Source organism: Seriola lalandi, unplaced genomic scaffold (assembly GCF_002814215.2).
Source record: "Seriola lalandi dorsalis isolate HSWRI2012SDOR001 ecotype SW California unplaced genomic scaffold, Sedor1 jcf7180002054898, whole genome shotgun sequence".
NCBI lineage: Eukaryota > Metazoa > Chordata > Actinopteri > Carangiformes > Carangidae > Seriola > Seriola lalandi.
Window position 1 is genome coordinate 4361662 of NW_019525450.1, and position 21489 is coordinate 4383150.

General features: G+C 39.6%; 1 protein-coding gene across 1 annotated transcript in view; it reads right to left on the reverse strand.

The window, feature by feature from the left end:
• Window positions 1-2207: 2207 nt before the first annotated feature.
• The window catches only part of LOC111672350 (aminopeptidase N-like), a 21288-nt gene continuing 2006 nt past the window's right edge, over window positions 2208-21489 (reverse strand). Inside the window, exons 2-21 of the mRNA XM_023429765.2 lie at window positions 13773-14506; window positions 13481-13623; window positions 12990-13129; window positions 12691-12817; window positions 11076-11230; window positions 10480-10593; window positions 10165-10308; window positions 9772-9837; window positions 9463-9528; window positions 9186-9361; window positions 6290-6366; window positions 6010-6143; window positions 5395-5450; window positions 5168-5315; window positions 4970-5061; window positions 4757-4867; window positions 4380-4547; window positions 3521-3661; window positions 2978-3059; window positions 2208-2839 (exon numbers count right to left, since the gene is read on the reverse strand). Of these exons, the coding sequence (XP_023285533.1) occupies window positions 2687-2839; window positions 2978-3059; window positions 3521-3661; window positions 4380-4547; window positions 4757-4867; window positions 4970-5061; window positions 5168-5315; window positions 5395-5450; window positions 6010-6143; window positions 6290-6366; window positions 9186-9361; window positions 9463-9528; window positions 9772-9837; window positions 10165-10308; window positions 10480-10593; window positions 11076-11230; window positions 12691-12817; window positions 12990-13129; window positions 13481-13623; window positions 13773-14377 (2898 nt within the window). The 5' untranslated portion in view covers window positions 14378-14506 and the 3' untranslated portion in view covers window positions 2208-2686. The remainder of the gene's footprint in view (window positions 2840-2977; window positions 3060-3520; window positions 3662-4379; window positions 4548-4756; window positions 4868-4969; window positions 5062-5167; window positions 5316-5394; window positions 5451-6009; window positions 6144-6289; window positions 6367-9185; window positions 9362-9462; window positions 9529-9771; window positions 9838-10164; window positions 10309-10479; window positions 10594-11075; window positions 11231-12690; window positions 12818-12989; window positions 13130-13480; window positions 13624-13772; window positions 14507-21489) is intronic.

Below are 21489 nucleotides of genomic sequence, written 5' to 3' on the forward strand. Positions count from 1 at the left end.
TTCTTATAAGAAAATCCACAACCCTTTGTGGTCAAATGTATTCATGGACAAAGGCAGTGAGTCAAGTAACTTATTGCGAACTTTGTTGCACTGTTGTCTAAATGAGTCAGATACTGATGTTATGTCTACACAGGTGACGTAGTGGAAACAGAAAATCAGAAGTGCTGTTTCAGACTATGCAGGATGCGTTCAGGCACAGTAATGCTGTGTGGTTGCTCACATCTCCCCATATACCCATCGTATAATCAATTTATGTTAGCATGTAAAATGGAAGAAAATAAAGTTGAAGGCAAAAAAAAAGAAAGTCTTTTATTTGCTTAAACAGCTAGTGAAACAAGAGCCATACACAGCTTTGGATAGACAGCTATATCGATTCAATTTGTTCCATCAGCCACACCAGCAAAAACTGCAAGTGACAAATACAATCAAATACATGCAAGCACCCATTCCTGGTAGATTACTTGGTAATACTGAACATGCTAATACTAGTGTTTAGCTTGCTGATTGTGGAGAAAGAGGATAAAATGATTGTTGCTGTGTGGATGTAAAATTCTTTTCTCATACAAATATAAAACTTAGTATTTTGATATCTAAAAAACCTTCAATTTAATGGCTCTATCACTTAAACTGGCCTTCCTGGATCATATTTAATTGTCTCACTGGTACCTGCAGCGACACATGACCTCACCAAACCAGCCACCTACGAAGTTGTGCACCAGAACATGTCTCCTGAAACTGAACAACAGTTTGTTGCTTAGTCGACAAACTTCAGGAGGGAATACTATTTATACCAGGCCAGGAAAAATGTGTAACTTCCCAGGAAAACACAGTTTCAGTTTATTGAAATGACACACCAGGATATTGCACAATCCTCGAACAGAAAATATATAATTATTGTCTGTTGTTTTTCATAAACCTGTTGTGTCTCGTCTTGAGGATTAATCATGTGTTAAGCTTTGGAATATTGGAATTTCTCAAAATCAAAATACAACTAGGTTCCAATAAGATTTACAGTATTTCTTGTAAACCATGCGTCACAATCGAACAAAATATGTTCTCTCCACTTTGTTGAAAATGTTCTGTCCTCCCTTCTTATGTACGCACTTAACTACAGTTACCTGCCATGATGTTAAAGTGATTCCAGACTTTCACTGAAATTATGAAGGTATGTTACAATGCAAAATACAATGGCCACAAACTCCAAAAAGCCCCCAGGGCCACTGGTTCGAGAGACCTATTGGCACTTTCAAATGTTTGCAAACTAGTTGTAATCACTGCTCCAACATCATACAACAGAGGGAATTGGTAGAATAAACATGTTATTAACTGCAATTCCACATATGTTGTGTACCACACACCTGCCCATGTGAATGCTTTTACATCTGGTGCACTGTGAGGCGTTGGAAAGGGAGTGGTGGAAATACTTCTGAGGGAGACTTACTGGATATTTAAATGTGATGCTTTGGTGTATCAATTATCAATTTATTAATAAAATATTAATGAGGAAATAGATTTCAGACCTTTTTTGCAAACTCTCTTACTACGGTGACTATAACAACTTCTTGTCCACATAGACTTATAAGGAATCACCACATTTTGCTCTGTTTCACTTCTTTTTCCAACCACACCCTAAGTAATCCAATCAGTGTGATCCCCTCTTTTTAAAAATATTTTGTAAGATTTTTTACTGATATTCCCTAATATAATCAAAGCATTTTCATTATAACTTGGGCCCTGTGCGAGTGTACCTGAAGCAGGCCCAGAGGTACAATCAGTAGGTAAAATCAGTGGCGGGCCTCTTTCACCTTATTGTTATTTTCAACTTTATACAGGTAATAAAAGGTCAGTAAAACCTTGAGTCAGCTCGTGCTATCGCCTTGAACTATCAGTGTCACAAAATCTGTTTCAAACAGGCTGAAAGAGAAAAGTTTCTCCTCTGTGCTAATCGTACTTCTCTGTCCTGAAGTGGAAGAGGTCCAGTAATGTTCCAGAGGGGTGTACTATTGTATTTTGTATATGGAAAAGTACTTGAGTAATTTTCTCAGAAAATGTTTTACATAATCTTTTTCTCCTACCACTTGAGAGCAAAATGATTCTCAATGTAAAAAACATCCAGTGTTGAGAATGACTAAACTTCAGGAAATAAGAATTTAACAGACGTTCTGCTCTGCTGTTTGCTAAGCAAAGAGAAAAGCTGTCATCACACATTTGCAGTGGTACACACATGTGGTCCACACACATCCAACTTTATTCATAATGCCATCTCTTTAAAATACAGTATGACGTTTCATGTTCATGGTATAAATTCATTGCATACATCATAATAAGCAGCAAATTATAAAGTGAAGTAGATGGGGGAAAAATAGAAAAGAAACATAAATTAATGAATTTCTGGCAGTAAAAATAAAAGTTATTTGAGTAAAACGACAGCTAGAGGTGAGAGTTCAACTTATTTATTTCACACTACATCACTGATATACATAGTGAAACCCGTGGTCCACTGATCAACCTATGTCTGTTGCTTTACACTGAAGCTGATGTCCAGTTATGTATAGTCAAACCAGTTGTCTTTGTGAAACTGTCAGAAAAGAGGCTGGTCATTTGTTGCTCCTGATAATTATAATGATTGTTACACATTACATATCCCTGACAATAAAAAAAAAAAAAAAAAAGGCAAAAAATGTTCTCATGTGGACTCCTCAGTAAACCACTTAAGCACGCTGGCTTTATTCTCTGTCACCCACTTGATGTTGGCTGTGGTCTTTTCTATGGCTTGCTCCAGGGCCAATGTGGCTGAGCCGAAACCAAGATGAAGGTTGTCTTCTTTGAATTTCTTCAGCTGGAGAGAGAGAGAGAGAAAGACAAAAACAAACACAAAAACTTGAACATCTGCATTTGCCATCTTTCTTTTCCTCCATCACCCTCAGGGGAATGGAGTGTGTATTTCAGTGTGGTTGTGTCTGTGTGGGCTGCAAACCTCCTGCAACTCAAACTCTGTAGAGAATCTCCTTGTGAATCCATTGATGAGATTAGAGAAGGAAAACGATCCTCTTCCATACCTAAAACATAAAGAGACATAAAGTTGACTTTAAAGATGTAGTCATGTGATCATGGCGATCAGCAGAGGGAAAATACGTATAATTCTGTTGATCATGATGAACATCTTTCTGGGAAATTGTGTGAAGTCTCGAGAACAGTTGAAACATTTCTTCAGGCCTCATTGTCTAAGCCTCATGATTATTTTTCTTGCTTCATGATTAGCTAACTCCTCTTCTAGGGCAGGACTGGAGAAATGCTTCACAAACTGGATGAGGAAACAGGGCAGAAATAGCAGTATGTGCACTTGGAGAAATTACTGCACATTTCTACCTTGAAATCCTCATTATTTTTGACTTTAGCACTCAGTTGAAAATTAATGCTGTATATTAAATACTAAATAATAATAATCTGTTTTTAATTAATTTCTTCAACTTGCTAACTGTTTTAACAACAAACCCTCCTCTGAGGAGTGAGCTCTTACTGCTGGAAAATGTAACTCCATTTTGCTCGGATGAAGTTCCAGGCCAGGGGCATCCCCACAACATTTGATGCGATGTACTGGATGGTAGAGGTGGCGTCTTGCTTGCGGATCTTAGTCGGGTCTAGGGTGTACTCCAGATACCTGGCTCAACCAAAACATTTCCTTACAAAGAAGTCATTTCCAAAACACAAATTTAATGCATGAAGAAAAATATTAGCTGAAGATCAGTCAATATTTCAAATAGCAAGTAAAAAGGGTGAAACATTTGTTACCTTTATGTTCAGGTTACTTACAATTTTAAATAGTAAACTACAGTTAAAATCAAGCTGTTGCCAAACAACTTCACACAATGCTGATTCAGCCTATCAGTGTCATAAATCTCTCTGTATTCTGCAGTTCGGTGTTTTTAAATCTGGTGTCTGTGGCAACTTCTCCGCACTGTGCACCTGTAGTGATGTGTTCTATGTCAACAAGTGAGTCTGCCACAGCTGAAGAGGGTGCTCTGTTGTCTGTACATTGGAAACATACCTGGAGGCTCGATTAAGCACCGGACAAACAGCCGCATTATTTCTCAGACATTTATTGTGTCCCCCTTGCAACTCAGTAGAACATGCTAAAGATTCCTTGATGATGATGATGTGGGTAGGAACCTTCAGCATGTTGTACTGTGTTTCTCAGGGACTCATTAAAAGTCCAGGATACAACAAACTGAAACTAGGGGTCTAGAGGATAGATTAAAAAAAAATCCACTTTATAATTGTTCATTGTTGTACATTGGAAAGGTACACATATAGATAAGTGTCTCATCCACAAAATTCCATGATTGAGGCTTTTCCACATATTCGAACCCTGCACGCACCTGTTCAAAAGCCACGGTGTTTTGGTGCAGGCCATGGCTGACCTGAGCCTGGAAGCCTCAGAGGCCAGAGTGGCGTTCTTGAACATTGTCCAGGCAAAGTCCCACTCCTCCACTCCACCAAAAGCTATGGCAATACAGTAAACTGTGCTTTTCAAGTTGGAATGGATCCTGGTCAACATCAAGATAAAGGTAAAGTAGATCAGAAAATGAATACAAAATTCTGAACAAACAGGTTCACAACTCTCACAGAGTTGGTTTGTGCATTATTTGCAGTTTTGTCACTGGCTGATTGGGACAGAACCAGTCCAGCAGTGAAATTTGTGCAATTATGAAATGTTAAAACTAGACAGAACTGGCTTAGACTGCTCTGTACTCACGGGTTGTGACTTGGATTTTCCATCCACTGTTTGTACCAGCTTTTGGTCAACTCCCTGCAGCCCCCAACACCCATACGGCAGGCTATCCCAATAGCATTGACCTGATTATACCTGAAAATTAAGATGATTGAGAAACTGAAAAACTGCAATATTGAACAACGATACCCGACACGTTTGTTTTAAAATGGTATCTGCTGTTATAAGAATTCTTACTGGTCAGTGTGTCCTGCTGGTACTTTGGTCCAGTTGGCTGTAATTGTCTTGAAGTACTCAAAAAGTGGCTGTACTTGTCTCTTGAGGTATTTCTAAAAATACATCAACAGTAGCTTTTATATCCAGTGGTCTACACACTTCTCCTATTGGTATCAGGATAACTATTAGTATTACTATTGATAGTGAGGCAGTACTAACTTGTAAAGCTCCATAGACCTCAGTGCGGTCAAACATGAGGGTGTAGTAGTTGAGGTTTCTCAGAGCTGACTCCCAGGGGATGTATTCTCTCTCCTTGGACAGGTATTTGGTAGTTGTCAGCGCTAATGTTGTACTGATTATTTTGGCTCTGCACCAAGGAAACAAATCATTCACATGCATTGCAGACACACAATGTCTGAAGTGTTTAAATACTTATGTTTCTGTACCTTGCCAGGTTGAACGCGTCGTCTATGATCTGTGCTCTGTTGATGATTGGTAAAGCCTGAAAGAAATGTCACACACAAAAAATTGCATGTTCAAATTGACATATATAGACAATCATGAGGTGAAGCAAACCGAACACGTGCGACTTCTGCCAAAAGCCTTGATAACCTTTTTTATTCTTTCCTCATAAAGTCATTGTGTCTGTGGTTTCAAACACATTTATTGGATCCTGGGCTTATGGTTTAAGACCAAATGAAAACTGAGCAATGAGCAAACTCAAACTATAAATGTGCAGAACAGGAAATAGTCCAAAAAATGAATTAGTTAAGTAAATAAAATCCTTGCCCTCGGACAGGCCTTACAGTTATCCATTCTGCACTGTAACAATGCACCAAATCAACCTTTTACTTGTTTGGCCAAATAAACTTAAACCTGAACTTACACAATAAAGCACAATAAGTACAGAATAAAGTGAGCAAGTATGCAACCTCCATCAAAATGCATATTGTACATCTTACCATTTTCTGTATTTATCTAAAAGTGGATATAAAGCACAAACAAAACTGTCGCTGCATGGTATCAAAAACATTCGACAGGTGTGAGAACATGCCACTCACCTGATGGTTGGTGTTGAGCAAGGAGAGCAGACGGTTCCAGTTGTCAGGATCATAGTTCACCCTGAAGTATCCAGATACATTAGTGTTGGCCAGCACCCAGTCCTGTCCTGACACCTGCATCACACTGTTGGTATCTAGTCAAAAATATAAAATAAAGAGAAGCCAAAGCTTCAAAATACTCAGTTAACACTATGACCAGTGATTGAGTCCATCAACTTGGCAGGACGTTTTACATTACAGGTTGAATGTAGAAGAGCAGAGGGTGTAACTCTGATCGTACCTGTCTTCTGAAGGAGCCAGTGCTGTTGCTGCTCCACACCTGTCTTCATCCATGTAATAGGGACAAACCATATGTAACTGAACAGAAATAGACAAAGACAGTGAGACAGTGAGAAAAGTGGAAAAAGGTTGCTTTTTAGTCATGCTAGCATCATAGCAACAGGGATAGCAATGTTAGTCTATTGGTTGGTCTTTCTGTTGGACTATTTAATGGATTGCCATGAATAGACATTAATCGTCCCCAGAAGATGGATCCTTATGATTTTGGTGATCATCTGACACTGACATGCTAACATGCTAAATTAAAATGGTGAACATGTGAAACATAACATCAGTTTAATGTCAACGTTCTAACATTGTCCTTTTGCGCATGTAAGCACACCCACATTAGCATTTTTCTTGACGCACTGCTGTGCCAAAGTACAGCCTTACAAAGCTGCTAGCATGGCTGTAACCTCTTAGGACTCTATTTCAACCGTCCAAAGTGCATGGTCTTAAGAGCATGGTGCAAATGTTCATATCTACTTTTGCTATTTTAACGGCAAAAAAAAAAAACGGTCGCTGCACCAGTTGCATAGTTCAAAAGGGTTTTACTCTGAATTATTCATGGAAGTGTTTTGTGCGTAACATGCAATAAACCAATCAGAGTACCACTTCCCATTTGCTCTAAAAGCCAGGCATGCTTGCACCTTGGCTCATTGCTGTTATAATGGCGCAGTGTTTCACACAGATTCTGTACAGTCTATTAGTGCGAGCTGATTACATATTGTGACTGGCCAGTGATCCCAATCCTGACGCACGCACACAACAGCTCGGTGTACCCTGAAGGGAAAGGAAGGGCTTAGCGAATCAATGAGCTGCACATAGCTCCACAAAGAAACAACAGCACAAATCTCAATTATAGCCATCTTTTATGTTATATTATGAGAAGTGTTAATACATTTTAAGTTCATTATGCATCTGTGGTGGGATAAATTTAGTCTAGGTGATGGATGGGAAACACTGTGGTGGATTGACCAGGTAGTAAGAAAGAACGCTTCTCTGCAGGGCCTCATTTGTGTGTTTCATCTTGTGTAACACACAATATGCCACAAAAACTGCTTGACTTCCTGAGGGCCGCTTTGCACTGGGTGCATCATAATATCATAAATACTGTAGGTCTCAACAAATGTTTGTTAATAAGACTAAAGGCTCTGCTTTTGCCAAGTGTAGTCTCATTAACAAACATTGAGACCTAAAGTATTCAGAATATTATGATTCCAAGGTCAGTGTTGTGCATGAACGCGTTCAATGAACGGTGTTCATTGAATATATATATTATTTTAAGTGAACACTGAACTGACGAATCGGTTTACAAATGATGAACATGAACGTGAGAGCCGTTCGTTTTACAACAGTTTTAGCTCACATTCTACGACAGTTTACTGCACGCCATATGACGTCTCCATAGATACGGCCCAGCTAGACTGGTGCTAGCGGTAGAGACGGTACAGATACATCTAGTACTGCTGAAGCCAGTTTGCCTGAGCACTTGAAGCAGTTTTATGAACAGACAAGTGAAGACTCAGACGGATTATATTTATATACAGAGTTTAAATGTAACTAATGTCTGTTTTTGTATCTGTCTTTTTCAGTGGTATACAATAACTAATTTAGTTTGGGAGTGGCAATGATTTGGGGCTGGTGATGGATGGGTATGTAACCGGTAGGTTATGTCCTCCCCGCCACTGGGGGTTGCTGTGTAACCACTGCAGCATCCCAGCTTCTTCCGGTCCCACACCTGCAGCAAGTTCCCCAATTAGCAGCACATAAACACAGGTGGTAGCACTAACCATTCAGATCTTCTTGCTGCTGTTCCTGGTTTGGTGCCATTACACTTTGTGGAACCAACAAATGCTGCCTGTGGTCCCCCATGGTTGTCACATCATAAGCATTGATTGGGTATTATACAGCCAAGGTAATTGTATTAATCAATTGTAAGTTTCAGTAAATGTACTGAAGACAAGATTAACCTGATTAACCTGTGTTCTGTCTCTACAGCTGTGATTGCCACTGCTGCTTTGTACCTGTTGAAACTCAATAAAACCTTTAATTTCCTTTTTTGAGTTTTAAGTACTAGGTTTTCTTCAGTGATTTTTAGTCTATTTATGTTTTTAGTATATCTGTAATTTGTTTTATGTTTTGGTCTAGTGGTGAGGCTTATCTTACATAACGTATTGTTTTAAAATAATTTGATTCATACAGAAGTGGTTTAGTGCTTATCTTTAAAAGGTGGCCTTGTGATTTTGTTTATTTATTTTTTTGTGTGCTCTTTTATATTTTACGGTGATTTGTTTGTTGTGTTCTAGTTTTAACGCCTACCTAGAAGTGCAACCCCTCTGTTTTAGTCCAGCTCTCCACTTCCCTATTGATTTTCTTATAGTTCTTTTCTTAGTTCAGTTTTGAACTATTCTTAGATCACTGAAGCCTAGATACCGACCAATCTTCAGTTTGATGTTATTTTATTGCCACTGTATTGTATTAAGCGTTGCATCGCTGAAGGAAATTAAATGTAAAAGAAAACTCTATCTCAAAACTACGTCTCTGTTAAATCTTTGAACTTACTTGTGTGGTCAAAGTAGTGTTCAATAATACTGTGTATTCCCTGGGTGGAACGCCCAGGGTGGCGTTGTCGGGTTTGTTTTTAAATTTAGCTCGAGTTTTAGCCAAGACCTGATCAGGTTACAGGTAGGAGGTTGAAAAAGAGTATCGGGGGGGGGGGAACAGAACAAATGAACGTGAACTAGTTCATTTTTGAAACTGAACTCAGTTCAAAATTTAAAAAAATGAACTATGAACATGAACTAGTTCATTTTCATCCGTATGAACTTACAGGATAAGGTAAAACTGATTCCTACTTGAACTGAGAGGGCCTCTCCACTACAGAGTCTGGATCCAACAGGAAGTGTTTCTGAGTGATACTTCCTGTCCTGGTGTCAATAGTGACCACTGGAAAGCCCATCTGGAGAGTCCAGCGGTTCATGATGTCATGGACAGTGTGTGGTATATGAATACCTGGTGTGTTTTCAACAGCCTGAAAACAAACAGAAGGCAGCAAGAATTTAGAGGAAACACTCACACCCATGGACAACACATCTGTTGTTTTTTTTGTTTTGTTTTTTTAGCAGAACTGACCTGTTGGAGATGATCCCACAGGTCTGTATACACTGTGTTACTGAAGGCAAATTTGTTTAGGTAAGACTGCGGAGACAAAGCAGTCAGGCACAGACAGTCATTTATCCACACAGGAAATGAGGTATCTTGAATTTAAAGGAAATCATCTTGAGTAACTGTGAGGGTTACTCATACACCAAACATAATAACAAAAAGACTTCCTTTGATTTGTCATACCCACAAACTCTGTCATCATCAGTGCCACAAACACACGCACACAGTGGCAGTGCTAACTAAGTTATGAGGCCCTATAACAGGGTTAATACTCACACTGAGTCCTCTGGCAAACACGGGCTCAGTGAGAAACTCTGACAGCATCCTGAGGACGGCCGCTCCCTGGAAACAACAAACACAGAAACCACCAGAATTTAGTTGGTTTGAATTTCTCATATCAGCAAAGTATTTTGCATTCAACCCAAAAGCAAATATTAAAACAAGATGTTGCCCTTATGGCAGAATATGGCTTTGATGTTTGTGATAAATGTTGTTTTTTTTGTTTTTTTTTAATTTTGAGAATTTCAATCACAGGAGTTCCTTATTCCTAAAAATAAATTTATCTATATTACCTGTAATTGGTTTTAGAAAAATGTGAAAAGGCAAAATTGTAATAAATCCTTTATGTCGACATCAGATACTGAATAAACTAATGTCAGAGGAGCAAACCTTGCTGTAGGAGATGGTGTTAAACATCTCGCTTATCTGGGCAGGCTCATTGACCTCCTCCTCTCGGCGGGACAGCGGGTGAGAGGAGGCCAGGGCGTCCACAGCAAACACCTTGTGCATGTCATACAGGATGATTTGGTCTTTCTGCAGCCAAGCAGAGAGGTGAGTTAGCAGGGGCTTTTTTTTTTTTTTTTTTTTTTTTTTTAAACCAAACCGTGTCTGTGAGAGGTTGTGGATCTGTGAAATGCAACTGCACATCTCTTATGAAGAGGTCACAAGGCTCCCAGTTGCTGAGGGGACAAGTACAGCTCTTACCATGTTCCAGGTGGGCTCAGCATAGTCAGCTCCCAGGTATTCCACGTATGACGCAAAGCCCTCGTTCAACCACAGGTCATTCCACCATCGCACAGTCACCAGGTTGCCAAACCACTAAAAATATATATATTTATAGAGTAAAGCGATCAAGAGCTCTGTCACAGTAACCAGTAAACCTTTTGTCTCAGCACATTCTCAGGAAACTAGTCTTTTCGCAAACACAGTTTCTGACAGTGCATGAAGCTTTTGGCCAACATTACCACTAAAGTTCCACTCCAAGAAATATAAAAACTGAATCAGCAGGGGCTTAAGAAAATTCCCAACCACTGAATTTCACATCCATCTTTATGACAGACTTTAAACACATCTAAAAAGTGAGCAGGGTTCATTTGTCCCCTGGTGATGATCTGTCATCTTTTTGTTTGCAAAGGGAGGTTTAGCACTCTGGCTAAATTATGTATAGCATTCCTGTGACCTAGCTGAGATTGAGTTTGCAACCTCTGTTTCAGCTTACTACAATGTTTTTTTTTCTTTTTCTCCTGATTACTAAAACTGAAAAGTGATGAGAGCCACTTGGCAGAAATATTATGGCCTACCATGTGCGCAAGTTCATGGGAGATGACCGTTATAACTCTCTCTTTGTTTCCAGTGGAAGATTCAATGGGGTCGAAGAGTAGGGCCGTCTCCCTGTATGTGACCAGACCCCAGTTCTCCATCGCCCCGGCATTGAAGTCGGGCAGAGCTATCTGATCTAGACAAAACAAGGACATCAGAAATTCAAAGACAAATTGCGTGTGTTAGAAATGGACACCACCAAACCCATAAACCACCCCGATATCATCCATTTCCTTTTGAATGAAAAGGATGTCTCACCAAAGTCACTTTAATGTTACTTTGTATATCAGATAGACTGGTGTTTTTAGCATACATGAGATCCACCAACTGGTGCTTGATTCAATAAAATTTTATTTGTTTGGTTGTCCAACATTTATAGGATGTACTTGACAGAGATAGTTGGTGAAAAAAGAAGGAATTTGAGGTAGAAATACCCTTGGAAATGTGCAATATATCGGTCGGTTGGTCAGTCTGCCCATCACTTTGGTTCAGACTGAAATATCTCAACACCTACTGGATGGTTTGGAACGTAATTTTGTATACGGTCCCCATAGGTTGAATCCTCATGACTTTGGTTGATCCACTGATTTTTCTTCCAGTGCTACCATGAGGTTGATATTTGTGGTTATGAGTGAAATATCGACAGGATTGGATTGTCCTGAAATTTGATACATTCTTGGATACGGATTGTAAAAACTTTCGCAATTTGACTTAAACGTTTTTACTTTATTTTTCTATATGGTACCATCATCAGGTTATTTTTTTTTAATTTGCACCATACTTTGATTTATGACCAAATAATTGCAAAATTATTATTAATTACCCATTTCTGTGTTTTTGGTATACTAAGACGGAAGCAACTTATTTTTATAGATTGTGGCTTAGGGTTTCTGTTGCAAGAGACCAGGCGAGAAGTTGTTAGAAACCAACTCTCCTTAATTCTGCAAACAAAACATTATTCCATGGAATCTTACACAGTTGTCTTATCATGAAACACTGAATTGAAATACAGTAACCTCTCTCAGTATAGGGGCTAATTTATAGGCCCGACTTATGGGGTGTTATGCCAAAGGTGTAATATATACCTAACTGTGGCACAAATAATGTCCTATATTGTTGTAAGACAAAAGTAAAAGCGTCACACAGTAATTAAAATATGTTGACAAAAGGGATGAAAACGTGTTATATGTAACACTTTATGACTGGCTACTGTAATAGTCACTAAAATGTGTTGCTGCTGAGGCTGCACTGTGTGGGAGCCAGATTTTTGTGGTGTGTTACAGGCCTCAGCTGTTAGCTGCCAACACGCTAGACGGAGACAATGGATATAAAACATTATCCCTACATAAGCATATCAGCAATATCATTGTGTGTACACTAGCATGGCAAATGTTAACATTTACATAGTAGCATTTACCCTGTGTAAGTACAGCCCCACAGAGCTACTCGCATGGCTTTAGACATGTGTTATATGCAATGTTTTCTTTCTAAGTACAAAGGCTGAATGTTGGGTTATGTGACATAAAGGAAATGACTGATATTTCTGTCTTTACAGAAAAATGTTTGCCACAGCATGCTGATGCTAAGTTGTTCTACCTGACTTGGAGAGTGGATATGTTGCATTGTAGTAGTGTTCATAGAACTGAAGGATCGGCCCAGTAACGTTGAGCGCGTAGTCACCCTGTCTTTCATCGATGGCTTTTTTTCGAGCCCAGATTCGAATCTGCAAAGATTTTGAAAGCTTGTAATCCACAACAATGGATCAAAAAACAGAACATCTTTTGTCTTAAGGCTGTTAATTTAATTCTACCATCACAGGAATATACAGTACTATGGATGACGTGACCTCTGACCCTTGCACAACAACTATGATATACAAACACAAAACTTCTTACCAACAAGTTGTGGTTTTGGTTTGACTGAACGCTAACAAAGTCACTGACGATAAATGCCAACAGATATGTGGACATTCTCTCTGTGGGCTCAAACGTAGTAACTTTGACAGGAATCCAATCAATAACAGAGTCTGCAACATCTGTGCGGGGAGAGGAAGAGACAGACCTTTACACTCTGTTAGCATTAACAGTATCTAGTTGCTGATTTTCTTGTAACATGTCGTCCAAGTTATTAATTATTTACAATGAAACTGACTCATCACACATTAATGAACATATGTTTGTACCTGACATTTGCTCTGAAAATCACTTTTCTGTTACCACTGATGGTCTTTGTGTTGAAGTTAATAAACATAAAATTTCAATTTCAGTTTGTTTTGTTGTCCTTATTAGATTTTATAATTTGCTTTTGTGCAGGCCAAGTTTCCCCAGTGAATTAAGATGCAACAAAAATTCTGAAAAGACTTATTTTTTGTATCTTTAAAACAGACCTTTTTCCCTGCCGTTGGACAGAGCCACGGTGCCTGGTTTGTGGATGATGATGACATTGAAGACAGCTTTCATGGCCGGCTCGTCAAAGCATGGAAAGGTCTTCCTGGCAAACGTTGCTTGCATCTGCGAGGTAGCAACAACTCTGCAAAATGTTGCAATTAAACATTAACACAAAATAGACCAACCAAGTGAAAGTCTCACAAAGAGTAACACTGGAACCATGAAAATTAACTCTCACTGTCAAGAGCAGTTGGATGCTGCACCGTTATGCTATGATATATCATTGCTTACTTCTTCACACCATCCTCAACATATTCACTCCTGTAGAAGCCCTCCAGGTCGTCCGCCAGCTCTCCCTGAAATTCAGTGTATAGTACATAGGTCGCTCCCACGGCTAGTCTGTGCTGCAGCTGAAGGACCAGATACTCTGTCTTCACCACAAGCCAAGACCTTTGTATAGCAGGTGCACCGACTTCACCCAGGCCACTCAGTTTGGCATGGTGCCCATGGAAATTGGTGAGGTTCAGCTTATTGGAGTGGATGATGATGAGGTCTGTTTCCTTCATACACCTGAAGACCACCGCTGAATGTCCAATGAAGATGTACAGGCCGTCTGTGTTGGGCTCCAGCCGGGGCCACAGGGTCACGTTGTAAGAGACAGGAACAAGGGAGTCTGGAAGTCTGTAGCGATCCCAGGGCTCCTTTGGAGTGGAGGCGGTAGTAGCAGGTTCAGGCATGCTGGTGCTGTCTGCCCCTCCATCTCCAGGCCTGCCTTGATTCTTGGCCCTTTCCTTGTCATAGGCAATGGACAAAGCTATTATCGTTGCCAAAGCGGTGGCCGCCAGTACAAGCAACCCAAGGCCCACATTTTTACTGACATAGTAGACTTTCCCCATGTCCGTTTCAGGAGGTCAGAGCAGGACTCTAAGGGGTCTCAGTCTGTGATCGTCCAGGACAACAAGTGTCTTCCCTCCTCAGTTAATGGTTGAGCGATTAACATGGCAAAAAAGACATTTTCATAACACCTAAGGAGAAATGGAAACATTGGAATAAGTTGGTCATTTAGTCTGCAACTCAGCAGCAATCAGATTCATAAATGTCAAGTAATAGCGTACAGTCTGTGTTGTTGTGTCATGTGTGTGGCCAAAAATAAATAGTCCCATTCATAGAAAAACTGCCTGCACACTGACAAAAAAGTAAAAGAAACTATAAAGATGATAATAAAGATTTTTATTCAAATTTTTTTTCACTGTGTCACTTAAATGAATATGTCCATTTTCATGGTTGTTCCATGCAAGTAACTGCTAAACCCACTGAATGTATTGAACTGAGCAACAGTATGTTTTGCCAGTTTCAGCCAGTTAGCCTAGCATAGCACAAAGACTGGAAACAGCTTGCTTGGCTCTGTCCATAGACTACGAAATCCACCCGCCAGAAGAAAAGTTCACTTATTAACATGTTATGTCTGATTTGTTTAACCACATGCTCTCACTGGGGATATATACCAGAACATTTCTTGGTCATGCTTAGTCACCTCTTGGAGCCTCCAATAGTTATCTGTCATCACTGCAGCTTTAGAGGTGTTATTGAGCCGATTTTGTTGCCTTTGGACAGAGTCCGCTGTTTTCCCCTGTTTCAGGTCTTACATGCTAAACTAACTAGGTGCTGGTTGTAACATACAGTCATGATAGTGGTATCAAATTAAATCTCAGCAAAAAAGTGAATACATGTATTTCTCAACACAATGAGTTTTTGTTTTAGCAAGTATTAATGATATACCTGTGTTAGTAACTGAATACAAAGAACTACTGTTGTTTGTAATGAGTTATGTCTCACTGGACGAAGCAAATTCTTCTTATTAAAACTGCAGCTTTTTAGTACAAAACAGGATCAGTGTTTTTTTCTCTTTGTTTTTTCACTGCAGTACCTGCAGTATATTGAAGGATCAAAGATGTACCTACAATATGAAGTCAAAAGCTCAAGTCCCTTCTGTTATTGCTTTTTTCTCTTCGCTTGCTTGAGGTTATTATTATGGTATTACTGTTTTCCTCTCCTTTTTTATTATTGGTCTCTCAGTCTTGTCTGTATGTCCTATGTGTCTTACAGTAGTAGCAGTATTTTCCATTTCACTGCGTCTTCAACTTTTCTCTCTGTGTGTCATTTATGTTTAATTATAACCACGGGGGTGGTTACCAGACCACGTGAGCTATCACTTCTGCACAGGCAAGAACAATTTGATAATAGAAAAGGTCAAAGTGCAGCATTATAAAAGAGACTCTGGTTAGTTGTCTTCAAAGAGCAGTTGTGAAAGATAAGCAACATTTACAACGAACATCTTGCCCTGACACTCTTTAATATTCCCAGCAGTCTCACATTTCAAGTAGTCCCAACTCATACACGAAAGGCCATAAATTCTGATCGTGATGTAGGATTGCAACATAAAGTCAATAAAATAATGTCTATTAATCCTGTAATGGATAATCTGTAGAGCCTGCATTTAGTTTAGCAGGAGGCCTGGAATTTATTCTTAATGAAAGAAACTGTGCACTGAAATTAGCTCAAACTACAAATAAGTCAAAGGTTTTAACAGACAAAGCTTCCCAACTCGGCTAAAACTTTTTTTTCCTGCTCTGTATCAGAATTACTTAAAATTTCCAGTAACTGCACAGGGATCAGCCTTCGTATCATGGTACTCTGCAAACTCACATACATGAGAGAAGATAACTCATGACACTCTGTGCCAAGCTACTTACATTATTTGTCATACAAAATCCTGACTGTGCCAGTTTATTTTTTACTGGAACATCCTTCCTTTCCTTCCTATCTGATGACATGTACAGATGTTTCCTCTAAAAAATCAGCATCTAATCATTTTACGGTACATGTGGATTATATGAGACAACACCCAGAGTGGTCAGTGACCACAGTTATGTCAGCAGATTCGGTAGTCAGCTGTTCTTAAGTACAACCTGTTTGTCTTGGGCAGTGGTTTATAAAAAACATTCATATCAGTAATAACTTTTATGAAATCCTTTATAAAATTGTTTTATAAGAATATTATCTTAGTGTACAGAAAATATTGTTTATACTGTATATTAACAACAGTATCTTTTGAGTTTTTAACACCACTTATTAATAGGGTGTTCTTTAAATAGGGGTTTATACTGTGAGTTGAAACTTATATTGATTCTGTAGAGGAAAAACTATTGACTTTGGACTTTGAATGAAGTTACATACTCTTCATGTAATGACAGCTGAGACATCTCCATGATAAGTAAGTGGACTTTATCTACTGATGAAGATTGTGAGTTAGATTGAATGTCCCCAACTCACGTTCCTATTAATGATTTAGTAGCATTTACAATTTCAGCCCTGATGTGACCGTTTAGTAATGTCTTCCTATCTAATAAACTATTATTTCTGCAGTGATAAATGCTGATAAGTGATTAATGCAGTGCTCTAACTTTTTGAATTTCTAATGAACCATTAAGACTGGAGTTGTAAATGCTGGTAAGTTGCTAATAAATAGATTCTGGTCAGAAGGTAATGAGTCTTTATGATGATATGAGGAGCTACCTGGAACAACAGCATGAGCTGGAGGATGATACACGCCAACTAAATTGATTTTATTTATTTTTATCTGTCAGTTCAAGCTTTACTCTATTAATGCCCAATTCATCAATGAAGCATGAATAAATGCAATTTATGCAATAAATGACAAATTATTGATAAATTATTAAAGCCTTTAGCTACAACTTACAAATCCTTTATAAAGTAGACCTATGCCTTTTCCTTAGTGAACAGCACATACAAGTTTATCTTTCCTCCACACACCCACAAAGAATTATTAAGTTGATGATTTATCTACAACACATGGTGCGACAACAACACTTTTATAGTAGGCCACTGCTAAAGATAGGGTTTCCTTTGTCATAGTAACTTAAATTTGGAAACAAGTTTACCTTAGCTAACTTCTGGTATTCAATTCTAATACATCAGCTTCACCTAGTCGACTACAATCTTTTGTTTTATACACTTCACTTGCATACACATAATTCTCCTTGTGGTAAAAGTACACATTTTAATGCAAAAAAAAAGGAAATTTGAATTCCTAATATAACCAGAGTTGGTATTTAAGCCCGTTACTTAGGTCAGGTAGTAATAAATGAGACCATCAAACAACAAAATCAACTTGTTTAATAGACCAAACAAGGTGCAGCAGTGATAAGGCACACTTTATCAGGTTTATCTACCATTTTATTGATTTATTCATTTGAAGAAAGACACCCAGGCTGAAAAGATCATTAAGTCCTTCAGGCACACACACAAAAAATGATCTTCCACAGTCATTGCCATGTGAACTCAACACCCTAAGATACAGAACATCTGGAAATGATGAATCTGCATTTGATTAAACTTTGGAGACCAAGACCATACAGACATGGCCACTCTAGGATTTCTCCATAATATAAAACCTGCTGTCAGCCATCTGTGCTTCTGTTTTCAGACTGGACAGCAAACTGTCCAGTAGAAAAGTTGTAATTATGTAATTTCATGTTTTTCAGGCTGATTATTTTACCCAACAAAGCCATGGGCCATAGAAAGCACATATATAAAAAAATTAGATGCCTTTGAATAATCCTCACAAAATGCACTACTTACAAAAAAAATAATTTCTTTCAGCTTTCTTGTCCATTTTAAGTAGATTGTTTAAGAACTTTATTTTGATCTACTGTCAATAGCTTGAAGTAATTTGAAGTTACTTAATGTTTTTTTCTGTTCAAGTACAATTTCTATTGAAATCAATATAACCAATTGACAATAAAATATATTAAGTATGTTATTTATCTTAACCACACCAAATAACATGAAATTCAGTGGGACAAAAGCTAAGATAGCAGCTACTGAGTTAGCTTTAGTGGTATCTTGTATTGTTTTTCTCCATATGGAGCCGCCTCATTTAGTTTTTTCATCATGTAACTTTAGCTTTACTTTTAGCTAATGCTAACCTCCACCATCTCATACAAGTCACAAGCTAGCATTTCCTCGATTCAGCCCTCTTAATTTAGTTGTCTAGTTTAATCTTATGTCTGTCAGAGAGTTCAGTAAAGTGCACTGGAGTGTTATAGATCACAGATTTCCAAGCCAGAGTGCAATTACTGCATTTTGGCTTCAATTTTAGTTCTGTTTTTTAGCAAGCGTAGTTACTTCAAATTTAAAATTAGTTTGCACAGAAATTAAATTTCTGTGGCTTTACAATTTTTTATACTGTAAAACGGATGTGTTTATCTGTGTAAGTTCTTGACAAAATTTTGTTCAAATAAGTAAAGGTCCTATCTGCATATTGCTTCTGTAGAGAGCAGTTGTCAGGCTCAGACCGAATGGCTCCCAAAACAGACCCGCACACGAGAAAAGGTTCAAAGTCTTTAATACAAAAATAGTTCAGTACACGGGTGGTCAATCAGAATCACGATACACGCAAAAGTATCAAAATCGTCAGACAAAACTCACTGGTCAAAAAAAGGCAAAATCATACAAATATGAGGGACTACACAAGAGAATGCTGAAGCACTCAAATGGGGTAGAGACGATCTGGCACAGAAGGGAAGGAAAACACACCTTATTGAACTTGTAGAGGGAGAGAATGAGACACAGCTCCAAGGCCGGAACACATTCCTAGGAAAGTCGTCAACTTGACATCCTTGAGTGAGTCAACAGAACCTCTGCCATTTCTTTGACGAAGTGAAGCTTAGACAATGGAATAAATCGTACCATTTTAGAAAATCTATCTACCACTGTAAGAACAGTGGTGTTACCTTCAGACAAAGGCAGTCCAGTGACAAAGTCTAGTGAGATGTCGGACCAGGGGCACAGAGGCACAGGAGGAGCAGGAGACTAGAACTAGGAACACAGAAGGTCTTGTTCTGGGAGCAAACCGTGCAGGCAGCAATGTACTCGGTGACATCCTTCCTTGTCGAAGACCACCAAAACCTCTCCTTAATCCTAAAAAGGGTTCTGCAAATTCTGGGGTGACGAGAGACGAGAAAAGAATGAGCCCAGGTTATTACTTGTCCCCTGAGCTCAGGGGGTACAAACAGTCTGTAATGTTGTACTCCCTGTGGTGATGGCTCCCAAGAGACGGGCTGGACAGGAAGGGCAAACTAGATTTAGTTTCTGTATCTGCAGAAAACAGTCTCAAAAGGGTGTCTGGTTTTAGATTCTTGGATCCAGGACGATAAGACAAACAGCCCACCTGGCCTGCCAAGGATTCAAAAATTTGGCGGTCTTGAGATACTCAAAGTTCTTATGATTTGTCCAGACCAGGAAAGGTTGTTCTGCTCCCTCCAACCAGTGTCTCCACTCCTCCAATGCGACCTTAATGGCTAGCAGCTCCCGGTCCCCCACATCATAGATTTGCTCTGTTGGAGACAACTTCTTAGATAAGAAGGCAGAAGGATGCAATTTATTGTCTTTCACTGTCCTCTGAGACATAACCTCGAATCCCCAGAGCAGAGGTGTCCACTTCAACCACAAACTGGCGAGAGGTGTTTGGTAGTGATAACACTGGAGCAGAGGTAATACAGTCTTTCAACCGCTGGAACACGGCATTGGCATGGGAGGCCAAGGAGAACTGCGACTTAGAAGAGCTTAGGGCATGCAAAGGAGCAGCTATAGTGCTGAAATTCATAATAAACATTCAGTAAATGTTAGCATAACCCAAGAATAGTTGTACATCATTCCAAGGGGAGGGAGTGGGCCAGTCCTTCGCTGCCTGGACGTTTTCTGGGTCCATCCTGATCCCCAGGTCAGTGGCACAGTCATAAGGGCAATGAGTAGGGAGAAAGATTGCCTAAGCCTTGTTGAAGACCTCCTTAGACTCTAGACAGAACCCCAGAACAGACGAAAGGTCAGAATACTGGGAGTCCTTAGTAGTGCTCATGGCACTAGGGGATCCTGGTGAGGCAGGCTCTAAAGGTTTCTTGAGGAACTGACAGTCCACTCCCCAGGACAAAATCTTGCCTGTAAACCAGTCAATGTGAAGATTGTGTTTGATGAGCCATGGATACCCCAGGCTGAGCGGATGTTGAGTGGGTGAACTGATCTGTTCCATGTGAGAATCTGAGAAGGTTAAGGTAACTGGGGTGGTGTGATGGGTTACCGTACATAGGAGGCGCCTGTCGCTTGCAGTGGGAGTCAATGGCTGAGCGAGGGGCAAGTTAGGAAGCTTCAATTCAGTTGCTAGAGCAAAGTCCATGAAATCAGCATCAGCACCGAAGTCCACCAGGGCTGGGTGACTGCGAGAGTGAGACTCAGTCTCGCAGTCTTTGAAGCTAATGCAATCAGGGTATCCAACTCAGGGGGAAGGTCCAGTGGAAATAATTGATCTTTCAAAGTCTCAGAAAGCTGATTCCACCCACTATGTGCCACTAGTGTGCAAAACTCGCTTCACGACCAGGTGTCAGTTTGAAAAATCTGTGTGAAAGTCTTCACAAAAAGGGGCAGGGAATTACATAGGGCCGATGTCCGATCCCACTCAGCTGTAGCCCAAGCCTTGGCACGACCAGACAGATAGGAAATGATGTAAGCTATCTTAGCTCGATCAGAGGGGAATGACGACACTTGAAACTTGAAATGTAGTTCACATTGTGACAAGAACGGTCAGCAATCACCTGACTCACCTGAGAATCTTTCAGAGCTGGCCAACCGGATGTGTGACATCGTTGGAACGGAAGTTGACGGAGTCGCGTCCAGAGTAACTGACGGAGCTGCAGCACCCTCGGTGGCAGCAGACAAGACAGCCATACTTTGAATACGATCAATGAGGAAGTTCATTTGCGCAGCAAGTTCTGAATATGCTGTCTCATGCCGCTTTGATGCTTCCTTCATTTCTTCTTCGGAGTAAACCGATCTCTTCCTCCTGGTAGTGGATTCTCTGTCCCTTTGCCTGTAGCGCTACACAAACAGGATCTTGGTCTGTGGAGTCCATGTCATGGCCAGATCGTACTGT